This window comes from Cydia amplana, chromosome 16 (assembly GCF_948474715.1).
Source record: "Cydia amplana chromosome 16, ilCydAmpl1.1, whole genome shotgun sequence".
NCBI lineage: Eukaryota > Metazoa > Arthropoda > Insecta > Lepidoptera > Tortricidae > Cydia > Cydia amplana.
The window spans coordinates 16,713,275-16,731,514 of NC_086084.1; the positions used below are offsets into that span (position 1 = coordinate 16,713,275).

General features: G+C 60.7%; 3 protein-coding genes across 3 annotated transcripts; all 3 read left to right on the top strand.

The window, feature by feature from the left end:
• The first annotated feature begins 925 nt into the window (after positions 1 to 925).
• Positions 926 to 3,232, top strand: LOC134655487 (serine/arginine repetitive matrix protein 1-like). The gene has a single exon (XM_063510951.1). It carries the CDS (start codon positions 926 to 928, stop codon positions 3,230 to 3,232), a length of 2,307 nt encoding a protein of 768 aa, XP_063367021.1.
• A 4,556-nt stretch (positions 3,233 to 7,788) lies between these two features.
• Positions 7,789 to 10,076, top strand: LOC134655490 (uncharacterized). The gene is made up of 2 exons (XM_063510952.1): positions 7,789 to 9,964; positions 10,012 to 10,076. The coding sequence occupies exons 1-2, from the start codon at positions 7,789 to 7,791 to the stop codon at positions 10,074 to 10,076; spliced, it is 2,241 nt and encodes a 746-aa protein (XP_063367022.1).
• LOC134655491 (uncharacterized) lies at positions 10,075 to 16,990 on the top strand. Its single transcript, XM_063510954.1, has 2 exons — positions 10,075 to 13,194; positions 14,175 to 16,990. Exons 1-2 carry the CDS (start codon positions 10,089 to 10,091, stop codon positions 16,988 to 16,990), a joined length of 5,922 nt encoding a protein of 1,973 aa, XP_063367024.1. The 5' UTR covers positions 10,075 to 10,088.
• The last annotated feature ends 1,250 nt before the right edge of the window (positions 16,991 to 18,240 follow it).

Sequence of the window (18,240 nt, forward strand, 5' to 3'; positions counted from 1 at the left end):
GGAGGAGAGTCCCACATAACTCCCGACCCCCCCCCCGGGGGCGGGAGTATGCGCAACGCATTTCCCCTCGTAAAAAAAAAAAAAAAAAAAAAAAAAAAAAAGGTTAGGTTAGGTTAGGTTAGGTTAGGTTAGGTTGGGGTGCGGGCTGAGTAACCTCCACGTTGGCCTGGGTGCTGCAGTTTCCTTGGACTTTGGTTTGTGGAAAGGGCAACATCTGGGCTGGTGCACCCTGGGCATCGGCTGGTAATTTCCCTAAGGGGGCATTGCCAGCTAAATGGCTAATAACTCAGTGGGTAGGGATCCCTCCACGCTCTCCGATGAGGGAAAGTGTTTGGACGGGACACAAGACCGCAAACCTGGTCCGTAGGTACCAGGAGCGGGGGCCGCCTTCCTTTGGGGTGGGGCTGCGAGGAAGAAAACCTCTCTAAAAAATTACCCGTGGTGGGGGCGACGGTTGACTCAGGTCAGCTGTCGGCCAACTCGTAACCCGACCCGTGGGGCCGGCACGAGGGTCGCTGTCTGTGGACAGGGACTGCGAGGACGGAAACCTCTATAAAAACCATCCAGAGCGGCGGGTGCTGCTAGCTTCGGTGTAGAAGTTAGTGGTGCAGACTGCGGTCACCGTCGGTCGAGCCGTTACCCCGGGGTAGGTTCTGGTCATGTTTTAGGCCTACCTTTGGGACCGGCGGCCTTGCCTTAATTGGCTGGGCCAAGGGGAGCAAACCCCAATAAAAATCCACAACTCCTGGCGTGAGGGTTCTCCGCGTCGGGATGCTCCTCGGAGCGGCTGGAGTGTCTACCAGTCATTAGAGACCAAACCTGTGATACCGCCCGACCTCACAGCGTTAATAGGGCCACTGTTTGGGTATTGGGAATCTCTGCCCCTGTGGAGTTTTTTATGTTCTTCCCTACTCGTGGGATTTTTATGGATGATATAGGAAAAACCTCTCAAAACGGCCCTTCTCAGGGCCAAAACTCAAACGGTCCTTCTCAGGACCAAACCCCAAACGGCCCTTCTCAGGGCCAAACCTCAGAAGACAGGACGCAGGCGAAGACGCCTGTTCGGGTGGAGCGCATGGTGCTCAGGTCGCGTTCGAAGACCCCTAAAGCACCTGAAGAGACAGCGGACAAAGCTGGCAGTGGCTATAAGGAGGCGGACCAGTCTGACACAGGTAGCCCCGTCACAATGCGTTCGCAATCGGCACAGGATGATGGAGACTCAGACTCGGCTATGAGCTGTAGTTCGATAGAGGAGAGCAGGTTTTGGCGGAAACGCAAAACTAACCTTGGCGGCTCGGGTTCAGATACCGAAACAAAGAGAGGCCGCGGCAGGCCTCCTTCTACAGGGCAATTCGAGGGCCTCGCCAGATCGAAGGAGGAGCTGAACCGTGCCAAAAGAGAAGAGGTCAGCCTTAGGGCGGAAGAAGAGGTAGCCAGCCTTGCGCGGTCGCTCTCAACTCGCAGCCTGCCTGGCAGTGGCAATAGAGCTGTGTGCCTGTCTCAAAACGAGGAGGAGCACTCTGCGAGCTCGCGATTTGAGCAGGTGCAGACCAGCCTGAGGGCAATAGAATTGGTGGCCACAAAGTCCTCAAATCTAAAGGGTACCTTTGTAAAATCCCTAAAAAAAGCCGTCGAGTGTATAGGAGACGTTTTCGAGGAAATCAAAGATCGCACGTCCTCTGAAGAATCGCGGCGTCTGCAGGCGCAAAATGACCGTCTGCGAGCGGAGCTGAAGGAGCTCCGCTCCGAAATGGAGCAGCTCAGAGCGGAACTCCGGGCTCAATTTAGGAGACAGTCCCCGGTCCCGTCCCCGGTCCCGTCTCCGCCGAAGGAGCAGACACAGCCCGCCCGTTCCCTTGAGCGTTCCAGTGTGGACGATATGGTGCGGGCCATGACGGCTCAAGTGGGGCTGATGCTCGACGCTCGGTTTGGAGCTCTCGAGCTGGAGGGTAGGCTCCTGCCGGCCCAACCAATGCGGCCCCCGTTGGCTGCTGACAGGCGACGACAAGCCGCACAGGCGGCTTCACAAGAAATGGCGGCGGGGCCAGCGCCCGTAATTAAGACGGCTGTAAGTGGACCCAGGTCGGCTTCAACCTCCACTCCGAGGCGAAGCCCTCCGAATCTCACCGAAGAGCCCCAAAAGGGCAGCAAAACTAATAAAGGAAAGGGAAAAGGGAAGAAGAGCGCGGCCCCAACAGCGGCTAAGGCCACCACAAACCCATCTTCTCCCTCGACATCAGCTCCTCCTCCCCTGCCATCAGTTCCTGCTTCCATGAACGAGGGCTGGAATTTGGTGACCCGAGGCAAGAAGAAGGCGACGGCAAAATCGCGCTCCGCGTCCCAACCAGCACCACAGCAGCAAAAGGCTATCAAGCGTAAGCCGCGTAAACTCCGCTCGCCTCGCTCGGCGGCGGTAGTTTTGACGTTGCATCCGGACGCTGAAGAGAAGGGAGTAACGTACGCGCAGGTGCTTTCCAAGGCGAAGGAAAATATCGACCTGGAACGGCTAGGCATCACTGCCATAAAATTCAAGCGGGCTGCCACTGGCGCCAGGATCCTTGAAGTGCCGGGGGCAACCAATGGCGAGAAGGCCGACTCGCTGGCCAAAGAGCTGGCTGAAAAGCTGGGGGAGGACATCGTTCGAGTCTCCAGGCCGGTAAAGTGCACGGAGCTGCGCCTCACGGAGCTCGACGACTCGGTGTCGCCTGGCGAGGTTGTCGCAGCGGTTGCTAAAATCGGCGGCTGCGCAGAGGGCCAGATAAAGGCAGGGGAAATCCGCCAAGATGCCTCCGGTCTTGGTACAATCTGGCTTCGCTGCCCGGTCACGGCAGCCAAAAAGGTGGTGGAAACTGACCGCGGACGACTCCAGGTAGGATGGGTCCGTGCCGCAGTGAAGCTGCTTGATCAGCGTCCCATGCGGTGCTTCAAGTGCCTTGAAAAGGGTCACGTCAGGGCACAATGCACCTGCGACGCTGATCGCACTGATCTGTGCTATCATTGTGGCAAATCCGGCCACAAAGCAGCCGGCTGTTCCGCGCCGCCACACTGTGTTGTCTGTGAAAGCGCAGGTAAAAAGGCAGACCATAGGCTGGGCTCCAAGGCTTGTCTAGCTCCTGGCCCGAAGGCGATGAGAAAGAAGGCTGCAACTGGCTCCCGGGCCATGTCCCAGCCTGACCAGCCATCCAGCAGCAGGTTGGACGCTCTGGAGGAGGATCGAATGGCCACGGATTAATATGGCTATTCGGGTGCTCCAGGCGAATCTCAACCACTGCGCCAGGGCCCAGGACCTGTTGTTTCAATCCATGGCGCAGTGGATGATAGGCGTTGCTGTGGTGGCAGAGCCTTACTCGATCCCTCCCCGCGACGATTGGGTGGGTGATCTGGACGGTTCTGCGGCACTTGTGGTGAGAACGGCGACTGGTGGTTCGCCGCTCACTCATGTCCTAAGGGGAAAGGGATATGTGGGCGCCCTCTGTGGCGAAATTTTCTTTCTTGCGACGTATTTCTCGCCCAACCGCTGTCTGGCCGATTTTGAGCGGTTCCTGGACGAAATAGGGGCTCGAGTCGGTCAACTCCTTCCGCGTCCGATTATCGTTGCTGGGGATTTTAATGCCAAATCCACGGCTTGGGGTTCTCCGGTGACAGACGCGCGAGGCACGACCCTAGAAGAATGGGCAGTGGCAATGGGCCTGGCAGTCATAAACCGAGGAACGGCACACACGTGCGTGCGGCAACGGGGCGGTTCCATCGTGGATATCACGTTCGCCAGCGTCGCCCTGGCACGCCGTGTCCAAGGTTGGGAGGTTATGGTGGGAGTGGAGACGTTGTCGGACCATCGTTACATACGGTTCGACGTTGCCACTTCTTCACTGACCCCAGGTAACGTAAGTCGGATTAGTCCGGTCGGGGGTGGTCCAAGATGGGCCCTTACTAAACTCGACCGCGAACTGCTCAAAGAGGCGGCTATCATTCAGGCCTGGCTGCCTGTACAGGAGGAGGCTTTTGCGATAGAGGCGGAAGCATCCTGGTTCCGGGAGGCCATGACACACATTTGTGACGCGGCGATGCCCCGGGCCAAGCCTTTACCACCAAGAGCATCAGTGTACTGGTGGTCCGCCGAGCTCGCGCAGATGCGCGAGGGCTGCATAGCCGCGCGGCGCCAGTACATGCGTCAAAGAAGGCGAAGGAGACCTGATGCGGACGAGGAGCGCCGCCTGTATGATCACTACAAGGCGGCCAGATCGGAGTTTGCGGTGGCCATAGGACGGGCAATTGAGGCGAGTCGTTCCGAGTTTCTGGAGACCCTCAATGCTGACCCATGGGGGAGGCCATACAAGCTCGTCCGAAGCAAGCTGCGCCCATGGGCACCTCCGCTAACCCAATCGCTCCAGCCGGAGCTTGTGAGCCGCGTGGTGGAAACGCTTTTCCCCGAAAGGGGGCCACATCTGCCGCCTACCATGGCGCCGCCAACGTTGGGAGCAGGAGAGGAGGAAGAGGTCCCAACAGTAACATCCACTGAGCTCCACACGGCGGTGTTTCGGCTCCGTGCCAAGAACACGGCCCCCGGGCCTGACGGCATTCCGGGCCGTGCTTGGGTCCTAGCCATGGACGCCCTAGGGCCAAGACTGTTGAGGCTCCTGACCGCGTGTCTGGAGCAGGGTCGCTTTCCAAGGGACTGGAAGACTGGGAAGCTAGTGCTTCTGCGGAAACCCGGGCGGCCGGCTGACTCTCCGTCTGGTTACCGTCCTATAGTCTTACTTGATGAGGTGGGCAAGCTCTTCGAGCGGATAATCGCAGTTCGCCTCATCAAGCACCTGGAGCGCGTAGGGCCTGATCTTGCCGACTACCAATTCGGCTTTCGTAGGGGCCGCTCGACGGTAGATGCCATATTGCGGGTTCGCGCCATGGCTAAGGAGGCTGTGTCCCAGGGCGAGGTCGTCTTGGCGGTGTCATTAGACATCTCCAACGCCTTTAACACCCTGCCCTGGGAAACCGTAAAGGAGGCGTTGCGGTATCACAAGGTGCCCCCACACTTGTCGCGAATCATAGCCGCCTACCTCAACGAGAGGGCTGTAGTCTGGCCAGGGCGACAGGTCTGGAGTCGACGGAGTATGTCGTGTGGAGTTCCGCAGGGGTCGGTCCTAGGGCCACTCCTGTGGAACATAGGTTATGACTGGGTCCTACGGGGGGAAAACTTGCGTGGAGTAGACGTCACGTGTTACGCCGACGACACGCTCGTGACGGCCAGAGGACCCAGTTACCGCGACGCAGCTGTGCTCGCGACGGCGGGAGTCGCCCACTGTGTGACCCGAATCCGGCGTCTGGGGCTAGAAGTGGCGCTAACGAAGTGCGAGGCCATTTGTTTCTTCGGCCCGCGAAGAGCGCCTCCAGGTGGCGCAGAAATTATTGTGGGAGGCGTTCCAATTGCTGTCAGGCCGACGTTACTCTACCTCGGCGTCTTGCTTGACAGCAAGTGGAACTTTAAGGCTCACTTTGAGCGTTTAGCACCCAAATTACTGCGCGCAGCGGCGGCCTTTGGGCGTATACTGCCCAACCTGGGAGGGCCCAAGGCCTCATGCCGCCGCTTATACACGGGTGTGGTGCGCTCAATGGCGCTGTACGGTGCCCCAGTATGGGCGGATTCCCTCAGCAGCCACAACATTGCCCAATTGCGACGACCGCAGAGGGTAATGGCGCTGAGGGTAATCAGAGGATACCGCACAGTGAGCGCGGCAGCCGCGTGCGTGCTGGCCGGTTCTCTGCCCTGGGACCTGGACGCGAGGGCCCTCGCGGCGCTGTACCAGTGGCGCGGGGAGGCGCGAGCCCGGGGTGACCCGAAAGCACCTCAGGAGGTGGCGAAGCGGCGCACCGAGCTGCTAGAAGACGCGACGGAGATGTGGGTGCAGCGGCTAGAACGGCCGAGGGCTGGCTCCCGCACTATAGAGGCCGTACGCCCAGTCCTTCGTGACTGGGTTGAAAGATGCTCCGGTGTCCTTACCTTCAGACTAACGCAGGTACTGTCGGGGCATGGCTGTTTCGGCAGGTACCTGCACAAGGTTGCCCAGCGGGAACCGACACCGGAGTGTCACCAATGCGGAGCCGGCGTAGACTCGGCCCAACACACCTTAGCTGAGTGCCCAGTTTTCGGCGAGGAACGGGAGGAGTTGGTCGCCCAGGTAGGGCAAGACCTTTCGCTGCCAGCCGTAGTTCAGGCTATGCTGGGCAGCGAAAGTGCGTGGGAGACTGTGCTCACGTTCTGCGAGCACGTCATGAAAGACAAGGAGGCGGCCGAGCGCGAACGGGAAGTCCGGGCCGAGGCTGACCCAATGCGCCGCCGCCGCATAGGCCGCAGGCGTGCCGCTCATGAGCGGAACCTGCCGCCCTGATGAGAGCCAGCGGGCGGCGGACATGGGGGCGTCCCCGCCCATGACGCTGGCTCCCGAGATGGTAAGCGCGACCTTGTGTCCCGGAAGCGCTTCCACTGGGACGGATATTAAAAAAACATGGATATGGATCTAGTCAGGATAGCCGCTGCGGGGTCGCGGACGCATTGCGCGAGCTTCCCCGTAACCCCGCAACCATAGCGGCGAGAGGACACCATGGGGTTTAGTGGGTAGTGGGGCCTCTTTACAGCCCTGAGTCCCACATAACCGTCCGGGTTTCTCCCCGGCCCGGCGGTATGCGTAGAAGCATTCCCCATGTAAAAAAAAAAAAAAAAAAAAAAAAAAAAAAAAGGTTAGGTTAGGTTCCCTAAAGGCCACGGACCTGCTCGGGTGTCCGAGTGGGCGGGGAGGTGAACCCCGACGTGGCGCGTCCCCAGGTGGTGGATAGGGGAATGCCCCGGCCCGCTGTCGTGCCGGGGTAGGACGTAGTCCCGCGAACCAAACACCAGGGGGGTATTTGGGGGGCTCTGTGCCCGAGAATGGCTCTCCACGCGTCCCTCTGAATAAGCAGACGGCGCAGTGGACGAGCAAAGAGGAGGAGCTATGAGAGCAGTATGTAGTGTCAATTAAGTCACTGTTTCGCGCGCGGACGTCTGGGGAGGAGGCTGAGGGCTCCCTGACGCGTCGTGGATGTGGGTGGTTGCCGGATTGGAGAGCCTTCTGCTTTTCTGACATTGCCTAGCTGTCTGGAAGGATTGTGCATTGGGCTTCTGTGAAACCCAATTGCAGATCTATTTCTCCGGGCGGGTCGGCGGTGTTAGCGGATCGGGAGGATCGCGCACCGGATGCCGCGCGGATCTGTTGTGCGTCTGGGGGGCTTTTGGCTTCCAATGACGGCTGCCGGGGGTCACATTCCGGATCTTTGCCCGAGGAGCAGTTCCTTGATTGATACCCTGAGGAGTGGCTGGGCGGGTGGCTCCGCGTGTCCCTCTGAATAGCAGAGGGCACAGTGTGAGCTGCAAAGTCGGGAATTTCTAATAGGTCCCCTATTAGAAATTACCTCTGGCGGGGTGAGGAGTGGGATGGCTCCGGCCACCAAGCGCGGCGGATGAAGAAGTGGAAGAAAACCACTATAAAAATCACCCCAATCCCAAGGTGTGTCTGACGTGCCGATGGGATGCGTGGCTGGAGGGAGTCCAGTCACAAACGTCAGGGAGGGGCATACCTCCTCAAAATAGCACACAAAATGAGTGGAAACGAAAATGTAGAACTACCCCAGGAGGTTCCAATCCTCCATGTCGCCACAGGACGGGCAATCGCCCATGCTGTGGCGACATGCCGCCTTCCGTATTCTGGGGGGGCAAACCACTCACGATCCCGAAACGACAACACAAGCAAACACTTTATGGACACCGATTTGCAGAGTGATTTGGTATTGAGGCTGCAAGGAGGGGCTGATGGGGAGAATAGCAGTCCGGCGGAGGCAGGAGCCTCCACTGGCCACCCCAAGGATGGATTCCGACCATTTCAGGACGCCCAGGGGCGCTGGGTGTTCCATGATGAGGACGTGCCTCCGGGGACGGCGGTGGATTCTACACGCTCCCCACCCAAACCCGCTAGGGGGCTTAGTGAGAGACGTAAAGCCGTAGTGCTAATAGAACGCATGCCAGAAAGGGTCCCGTCTCTTGGCAGGGAGGAGTTCTTCTCCCCCAGGAGAATAGACACGGGTGACCTCCCTGGGGACGGAGTATTTTTCTCTCCGGTGCCAACCGACGTGGAAACCGCCGAATCCGACGCTTCGCTAACTGCCCAAATGGCTGCAGGACGGAAGAGGCAGCGAAGCAGTGGTAGCGACACGGGAGCATCGCCGAGCGGCGAGGCTTCCGATCTTGCGGAGCAAGGAAAGCCCGCCTCGGGACCTTCCAAGCGAGGAACAGGCCGCCGACCATCCACGGCGCGCCACGCCGGGCTAACCAAGGAAAAGGCTAAGCGCCTGGAGCTCGAGCTGCAAACTGAAGAGGACCTGATAGCCGCGTCCAAAATGGTGACGCTAAGACGGCTTGCCCGCCATCCGGATTCGTTTGGGACGACAAGTGGGTCAGACGACGAAGAAAACCGCACTGCCCTGGCCCTAAACCAGCAGGTGCGGGATAGTCTGGGGCTAATCAAGGACGTGGCCACCAAGTCCAAAAACCTAAAGGGCACGTACCAACGAATCCTGAAGGAGGCTGTGGCTGCGATCCGGGAAGCTGTCGGTGAGATGAGGGGCCGGACTGTCTCCGATGAGACGAGGAGGCTCGCCGCCGAAAACGCTCGCCTCAAGGCGGAAATGGCCGAGCTCCGTAAGGAGATGGGCGACTTGCGTGCTAGCCTTGGGCAGCGCCTCGAAGGGACGCGCCAAGAGACGGCGACATCACCTGCTCGGGAGCAAGGTGACCTAGAGCGCAATATCATGGCCAAGGTGAGTGACATGATGGGTACAAGGTTGAGCGCCCTGGAGGAGAGACTGCTCCCACAGCAACCTACTCAGGTGTCGTCTGCTCCCACACCTTCCAAAGCAGGAAGCTCTCCCCCCGGTCACACTCCAGCTCCTACCAACCCAGCGGGTGCGAAGCGGGCTGCGAAGAAGAACAAAAAGAAGGAGGGGCCCAAAAAGCGTCCTACGAGTGTTCCTGGCCCCGCTTCCCAAGTCCGGCAGCCTCGGCTGCAGACAACAGTGCCTGCCTCGGAAGAGGAATGGACGACTGTGGTCAAGCGGGGTAAGAAGAATAAAAAGAAGTCTCCCGTTGGAGAAGCGACGACTGCGAAGCCACAACAGCCGGCGGCACCGCGGAAAGCGCAAGAAGGGAAGGGTCGCAATAAGACCAAGGCGCTACTGCGCACCCCGCGGTCAGCGGCCGTAGTCCTCACCCTGGAGACGGGAGCAGAAGAGAGGGGCGTTACCTACGGAACGTTGATTACGGAGGCCAAGACCAAAATCTCCCTGGATGGGCTCGGTATCACCGGCCTGAGGTTCCGTAGGGCAGTGACAGGGGCGGCAATCCTGGAGATCCCGGGCCCAGACACCACCAGCGGCAACCAAGCAGACTCTCTTGCTGCCAAGCTGAGGGAGACGCTTAATGTGGCCGACGTCCGCATCTCTAGGCCGGTAAAATGCGCGGAGATGCGCATTTCCGGCCTGGATGACTCGGTTACAGAGGAAGAGCTCGCCGCTGCCGTGGCGAAAGTTGGAGGGTGTGCCCTAGAGGCAGTGAAAGTTGGCCGGATCTCCCGCACGCCAACAGGCCTGGGCACAGCGTGGGCTCGCTGCCCCGTAGCAGCCGCCAAGAAAGTGGCTGAGGGGCGACTCCTCGTCGGATGGGCTTCGGCAAACGTGAAGCTGCTGGAGTCCCGACCCCTGAGGTGCTTCCGCTGCCTGGTGCCTGGCCATGTTAGGAGGGGGTGCACCTCAGAAATCGACCGTAGTGACCAATGCTACCGATGCGGTCAATCCGGTCACCGGGCCAGGGACTGCACCGCCGCGCCCCACTGCACTCTGTGCACTGCAGCGGGCAAACCTGCTGACCACAGTGCCGGCAGCAGTACCTGCGCGATGGGGGCTAAAGCCCCAAAACGCATGTCCCGGAAGGTGACCAACAAACCAGGCACCCCTGGAGTGGCGGCGCCTCCGGCTGCACAAGAGGGTCCGACTAACAATGCGCCAAAATGACGAGGTCAACCAATCGGATCCTCCAGGCGAACATAAACCACTGCGCCGGGGCGCAAGATCTCCTCCTGCAGTCCATGGCGCAGTGGTCGATAGATGCTGCCGTGGTCGCCGAGCCGTACTACGTCCCCCCCAGCCACAACTGGGCTGCGGACCTGGATGGCTTGGTGGCCATTATTACAAAAGCAGGGGTAGAGGGCATACCGCCCCCCTCCACGTTGTCGAGGGGCCGAGGCTATGTGGCTGTCCTCTGGGGCGAAATTACCCTGATCGGGGTATATTTCTCCCCCAACAGAAGAGTCTCCGAGTTCGAAGCCTTCCTCGGCCAGCTGGCGGCTCTTGTTGCGCAGACCCAACCGCGCCAGGTAGTAGTCGCAGGGGACTTAAACGCCAAATCCATGGCCTGGGGCTGTCCCGCAACCGACATCCGTGGAGACCTGTTAGAGGAGTGGGCGACGATGACCGGTATGTCGGTTCTGAACCGAGGGTCGGCCAGCACCTGCGTGCGCTGGCAGGGAGAATCCATAGTAGACGTGACGTTTGCGACCCCGGCACTCGCGACCCGCGTCCGTGGCTGGAGAGTACTGGAGACGGTGGAGACATTATCAGACCATTTGTACATCCGGTTTGATGTCTCCACGTCCTCCGGAGGCACGACAGACACGGATCGTCGTCCGAATGGCCGTGCTGCGACCCCTTATCCTCGTTGGGCCCTGAACAGCCTGGATCGTGAAGCGGTGGAGATAGCGTCCCTCGTCCAGGCCTGGACAACATCTCCTGGGCCTGTGGAGACCGAGGAGGAGGCAGCCTGGTTCCGCGAAGCCATGTCACAAGTCTGTGACGCAGGCATGTCACGAGCCAAGCCACGGCCTCCGAAGCGTCAAGTGTACTGGTGGTCGCGAGAAATCGAAGAACTCCGATCCTGCTCCAACAGGGCGAGACGCCAGTACACACGGTCCCGTCGACGCAGACACCGAGACGTTGAAGAGGAGACGCGGCTGTACGGTGCCTACAGGGAGGCGGTCAAGGCGCTGCAGCTCTCCATCTGCGAGGCAAAGGCGAGCGCCAGAGCGGAGCTTCTCGAGACTCTAAACCGAGACCCATGGGGGAGGCCGTACAAGACGGTCAGGGGTAAATTACGCCCTTGGGCCCCCCCCTTGACAGAGAGTCTCGAGCCTCGACTACTGGGGGTGGTTGTTTCCAACTTGTTTCCGAACAGACCGGAACACCAGCCCCCAGAAATGGCACCTCCCCATCAGCTCGCAGGGTTTGAGGGTGCGGAAGTCGGGGTGCCTCCGGTAACGGAGGCAGAGCTAGACGCAGCCGTGCGGAGGCTAAAAGCCAAAAACACGGCACCGGGTCCAGATGGGATCCCAGGACGCGTCCTGGCTTTGGCGCTGCGGTCCCTAGGGGAGAGATTCCGCGGGCTACTGGACGCCTGTCTACAGTCCGGCCGATTTCCGACCATATGGAAAACCGGCCGGCTCGTCCTCCTAAAAAAGGATGGGCGTCCCGCGGACTCTCCATCCGCCTACCGTCCGATCGTATTGCTCGACGAGGCTGACAAGCTCTTCGAGCGCATCATCTGCTGTCGCCTCGTTGAGCACCTCCGAGGAGTAGGACCTGACCTGTCCGAGCATCAGTTCGGATTCCGAGAGGGCAGGTCGACCGTAGATGCAGTCGCGCGCATCAAAGCCCTCTCGGATGAGGCGGTTGACCACGGTGGGGTTCTCCTGGCGGTGTCCTTGGATATCGCCAATGCCTTTAACACCCTGCCGTGGTCGTGCATTAGGGAGGCGCTGAAATACCACAAAGTGCCTCCATATTTGTGCCAAATAGTCGGGGCCTACCTCTCGGAGCGGTGTGTGGAGTATCCGGTCCGGGGCGGCGGGATTACAAGGTGGGAGACGTCGTGCGGTGTTCCACAGGGCTCGGTCTTAGGGCCGCTCCTGTGGAACATTGGGTACGACTGGGTGCTGCGGGGGGAGCTTCTCCCGGGGTCAAGTGTGACCTGCTACGCAGATGACACGCTGGTCACGTCCCGGGGGACCTCGTACCGGGAAGCAGCACGCCTCGCCACCGTGACGGTGGCACAGGTGGTGAGGCGGATAACGATGCTGGGTCTGGAGGTGGCGCTACACAAGTCTGAGGCGCTCTGCTTCCACGCAGCCCGGAAGGCGCCGCCTGCAGGATCCAGCATCGTCGTTGGTGGCACCCGAATCGAGGTAAAGTCCGACATGAAATATCTCGGACTTGTCCTCGATTCCCGATGGAACTTCCGCGAGCACTTTGCCCGCCTGACCCCCCGACTAATGGCAGCATCGGCCGCACTGAAGAGGCTGATGCCCAATATCGGGGGGCCGGACGTAGCGAGCCGCCGTCTGTATATGGGGGTGGTGCGATCGATGGCCCTGTACGGGGCGCCGATCTGGGCGGGGAATCTGGCGGCCCAAAATATCGCCCTGCTGAGAAAGGCTCAGAGGGCGATGGCCATCAGCGTCGTACGCGGGTACCGCACCACCTCATATGATGCGGCGTGCTTGCTGGCGGGAACGCCTCCTTGGGATCTGGAGGCGGAGGCCCAAGCGTCTCTGTACGAGTGGCGCAGGGAGCTCCGGCTGCGGGAGTTCCATCCTGCGCCTAGGGAGATAGAGGCGCAAAAGCTCCTCGTCCGGCAGTCCATTGTCCTCCAATGGGAGGAGCAACTGGCTGGACGCGAGGAAGGGCACAGGACTGTCGAGGCGGTCCGGCCGGTCCTACAAGACTGGCTGGAGAGAGAGCGGGGCTCGCTAACCTTCCGGCTGGTGCAGGTGCTCACGGGGCATGGCTGTTTCGGGAGCTACCTGCACCGGTACGCAAGACGGGAGGAGACGGCGGAGTGCCACCAGTGTGGCTGCGGCGAGGACACGGCGCAGCATACCCTGGAGGAATGCCCAGCCTGGGAGGGGCAGCGCCGCGAACTCGCGGCAGTGGTGGGGAACGACCTCTCCTTGCCAGCCGTAGTTAAGGCTATGGTTGCCGACGAGAGGTCGTGGAAAGCGGTCCTCTCCTTCTGCGAGGATGTAATGTCGCAGAAGGAGGCAGCGGAGAGGGAAAGGGAGGCCAACCCAGCCTCGCACCCGATCCGCCGCAAGCGCACAGGGGCCCGGAGGAGAGCGTATGCCCATCTCCTCCCCCCCACCTAGCGAGGTCTGGGCAGCGGCGCGGGGGCGTCGCTGCCCATTACATAGGCCTCGCAGAGAGGGCGCGCGTGGTATGCCCACGCGCCTTCTGAGGAGGCAGGGGTAGAAGTTCCTCAAGAGAAGGGCCCGCTGCATAGGCGGGCGGCGCCGGCGTGGTTGCGGTTGCGTACTCCAGAGAACCCGTGGCCACGCCCCACTGGTGGCGTGCAGGCATACCGTTGGTTTTTTAGTGGGTAGCGGCACCTTTGCCGAGTCCCACATAACCCGCATTTCCTCCCCCGGGTGTGCGGGTATGCATAAAGCATTTTTCCAACGAAAAAAAAAAAAAAAAAAAAAAAAAAAAAAAAAAAAAAAAAAAAAAAAAAAAAAAAAAAAAAAAGGTTCCCTAAAGGGCCCCCTCGAAGTGCTGCCACCTTGCCGTGGTGGGGGGGCTTGCGTGTCTCAATGATCCTCGGGGCTACGCCGGACAGGGCTACCCATACCAGACAGGCCTGGGGTGAGAGACCAGACAAAGAGCGGCACATGACGGTTCTCCCCGCGTCCCTCTGACGGAGCAGAGGGCGCAGGGGAAGTACATAGGGTGGGCGGGCCTGGCCTGAGATGTGTGTGGATCTCACGAGGCCAGGTACCCGCGACGGAGGCACGCACGGTGGTGGTGCGCGTGCACCGTGTTTGAAGGAGCCCTAATATTGGGCAGCGGCCGCCTTTCGAGCGGCGTGGGATGGCGGGCCTTCAAGGCTCGCGGCGCGACGGGTCTGGCAGTTGCAGTCATGCGACTGCTGGGTGAGTTTTGGCTCCCCGTCGGGCAACCCGTAACCCGCACTGAGCCGGCCGGGGGTGCTGCTCATTGAGAGTAGCACCGCGTGGAAGAAAACCACTATAATAAATTACCCCAATCCCAAGGTGAGCAATCGCGCCGATGGGATGCGTGGCTGGAGGGAGTCCAGTCCCGAGCGTGCGGGGGAGCCCACCCCTTAAAAAAGCTAATCATGGAGATCGGCAACTTTAAAATTCTCCGGGCGGGTACCCAATCCCGTTCACTCGCTTCGGCGGGTGAGAGCCCCGTCGTATACGGAGGGGGCAAAAGTTGCTTCGTGGGCCGGCGGGATGCCGGCTCTCGTGAACACGACATTGGCTATGAACAAACGGAACTCGATTACGCAAGCGATATGGATATTTTGCGGATGAGGGGAGGAAACTCTGAAGACGAGGAGGAAAGGGTCTTTTTCCCGCGAAGCTCCTTGGCGCGTTCGCCCGTGCAGGGGCCTGTCCCTGCACAGGCGAACGTGTCACAGCACAGTCAATGTGTGGACTATCCAAGCCCACGCATTGACCTCAGCTTGCCCGAGCTGCAGATTCCTCCGTTTGGAGGGGTTGACGTCCTAACAGAGGCAAGGGACAGGCAGGGCCGCTTTATACGGCGTGTGCCAAGTGCAACTCCGAGCACCGCCACAGAAGTAGGGGCAAGACAGGAGGAGCCACGCGCACTACTGGCGCTCGAGGGAGGCCGTGAGGCCAGGTTCGAGAGGGTCGCCAAAGTCCTCCTGACCCGAATAGACCCAGGGATTCTAGCGGGAGGGGGGGGTGACTCGGACGGCACCACGTACATGGTGCGGTCCAGCCCGTCGCCGGTGACTCCCCCCCCCCCTAGTCGCCATGGGAACCCGACCACGGAACGTCAAGGAACCGACGTGGAGGGGAAGGCTCCAACGGGCAACCCCAGAAACCGGGGAAAGGGAAAGGTGCGCCCACGGATGCCGACCCCACTCAAACCCGCGGGCCCAGTGCCAATTTCGGACGTGGAGACAACGGAGGGTGAAGAGTGGAGTGGTGGGAGGATGTGGCAGGACCGCCCAGAAAAAAGACCTCGACCATCCGACTCGGACTCTATGCCAGGCTCCAGCGGAGATGAGGGACGCCGTTCAACCGGCAGCGGGGGCTCATCCCAAGCCTCTAAACGCCGGGGCCGCCCCCCCACGACTGGGAATTACATGGGCATGGCTAAGGCAAGAGAAGCTTATAACCGTGCCCTCCGGGAAGAGGCTCGCCTCGAGGCGGAGAAAGAGCTGGAACAAATGGAAATCCGAACGCGGCAAGGGTTCCGCAAAGACACCATTCCTCGGCCTGGGGCGAACCCCGAAGAAGAGCCCGGCATACGGGACCTGAGACGACAGGTCGCGGATAGTGTGGCTGTCATCGAAAGGGTGGCAGCCACATCAAAGAATCTGAAGGGCCCGTACATCCGCCGCCTAAAAGACGCCTCGTCGGCAATCACGGATGCGTTTGCTGAACTCAGCCAACGCACAGCCACCGAGGAAACGACGCGGCTTCAGGCCGACAACGACCGGCTGAGGGGGGAGATGGCCAGTCTCCGAAAAGAAATGGCCGAAATTAAGGCCCAAATGGAGGCGATGCGTCAGCAGGGCAGTGCTGCATCCTCCCTACCCGGACAGGATAGGAGTTCGAAGACGGTGGCCGAACAGAGCAAAACCTCGGCGCCTCTGACGAAGGAGATCTGTCGCGTGGTCATGGCCCAGGTGACGTCGTACCTGGACGCCCACATGACCACAATCAAAGACAGACTCCTCCCTCCGTCCGGCGCGAGGCTCGCGGGCGCTTCCTCGAAGGCCCTGGTCTCGCCTATGGTGCCTGCAAAGGGACCTTCCTCCTCAGGCTCTGTGGGGAGGGAGAAGAAGAAGAAGCCCCGGAAGGGAAGCTCCGCCCAGGAAATCCCGGCCCCGGTAATGCCAGGCTCCGCCGCTGCTGCGCTGGCGCCTGCACCTGCCACGTCAACCTGGTCCGAGGTAGTAAAGAAGGGGAAAAAGGGAAAGCCCAAGGGTGCAAAAAAGGAGGTGAGCCCGAATACGAACAAGGCTCCACCAAAGAAAGCCCGGAAGCTTCGCCTTCCTAACACATCAGCGGTGGTGCTGACACTGATACCCCAGGCCGATAGCAGCACGAGCTACGCCGCCGTACTCAACGAGGCTAAAAGCAAGGTCGACATTGACTCGATGGGGATCGCGGGTGTTCGGATCCGAAGGACCGCCACGGATGCCCGCGCCTTCGAGATCCCCGGAGCGGCGAGCGGCCAAAAGGCAGATGATCTGGCCGCCAAACTGCGGGAGGTACTGGACCCTGCCCTGGTCCGTATATCTAGGCCCACCAAATGCGCGGAGATGCGCATCTCGGGCCTGGACGACTCCGTACTTTCCTCGGAAGTGGTGGCGGCGGTAGCAAAGGAAGGTGGCTGCGCAGAGGAGGACATCAAGTCCGGGGAGGTCACGCTCGGCCCTTCGGGGTTGGGTACGGTGTGGCTGCGGTGTCCTATCGCAGCTGCCAAAAAGGTGGCGCAGGGCGGACGGGTCCGCGTGGGGTGGGTGTCGGCGCAGGTCAGACTGCTCGACAGTCGGCCCACGCGATGCTTCCGATGCTTGGAAGTGGGACACGTGCGTGCGAAGTGCAAGTCGGAGGTGGATCGGAGCCTTATATGTTACCGTTGCAGTGGGACGGGCCATATCGCGCGTGACTGCAATGCCACCGCGCATTGCTCATTGTGCGCCGCTGCGGGCATCCGTGCAGACCATAGGGTGGGAAGCAAAACATGCAACCCACCCAAACGGAAGAAAACTGCTGCAGGTGGCCCCGGAGCCTCTACGCAGCCAAGTCCCCCACGAAGGCCTGAGCCTGGGGTCGAGGAGGATCGGACAGCCAATGGCTAGGAATGGCCGTCCGGTATCTGCAGGCGAATATCAACCATTCCGCCAGAGCTCAAGACCTCCTGCTCCAAAGCATGGCGGAGTGGTTGATACATGTCGCGGTGGTGGCAGAGCCCTACTCTGTGCCCCCGAGGGACAACTGGGCTGGTGACAGGGATGGCCTAGTAGCGGTTGTCACGCAGGCCCAAGCTAATGCGCCGCGTCACCAAAACGTCACCAGAGGCCACGGCTTTGTCGCCACACTATTAGGAGACACGATGGTGGTCGGGGCGTATTTCTCGCCAAACAGGAGATTGGTCGAGTTTGAGTCATTCCTGGATGAGGTGGGCTCTCTGATCGGCAGCAGTCGCCCGGGGCTGGTGCTCGTCGCTGGAGACTTTAACGCCAAGTCCACGACATGGGGATCCCCAGCGACGGACGCGAGAGGGCATGCCATGGAAGAATGGGCGGTCGAAGTGGGGTTGCAGATCCTCAACAGGGGGTCGACACACACGTGCGTGCGACAGCGGGGCGGGTCAATTGTGGATCTAACAATGGCCAGCCCTGCTCTCGCACGGCGCGTAATGGGGTGGGGAGTGAGGGTAGACGTGGAGACGCTGTCGGATCATCGCTACATTCGATTCGATGTCTCCACGTTCCCTGCCACTCCAAGGGGTGTCGGTCGACCCACTGCGGGGGAAGGGCCGCGCTGGAAACTGCGCAAACTCGACCGAGAAATGGCCAAAGAGGCAGCGATTGTCGAGGGGTGGCAGGCCGGGGCTAGGCCCATCGGTGAAGTCGACGCCGAGGCGGAGCGGCAGGTTGCTGCTCTCCAGCGCATATGCGATGCAGCAATGCCCCGAGCAAAGGCGACTCCGCCGCGGCGCCGGCTTTACTGGTGGCGCGAGGAGCTTCGTGAGGCACGAAGCGGATGCACAGCTGCGCGCCGCCAATACACCAGGAGCAGACGGAGAAGGATACGCGATCCGGCCAGGGAGGATGAGCTCTACGCCGCCTACCGAGCCAAATGCCACGCCCTGCAGGCAGGCATCGCACAGGCTAGGGAAGCGGCGTGGAAGGAGTGGCTGGAGACGCTGGACCGGGACCCATGGGGACGCCCTTACAAAACTGTAAGGGCAAAACTCCGGCCTTGGGCCCCTCCGCTAACCAGCAGCCTTGAGCCGGACCTCTTAGGACGAATCCTTACTGGTCTGTTCCCTGAAAGAGGTGTATGGCATCCGCCAGCGATGGGTGGGAACGCTACCAGCACTGCG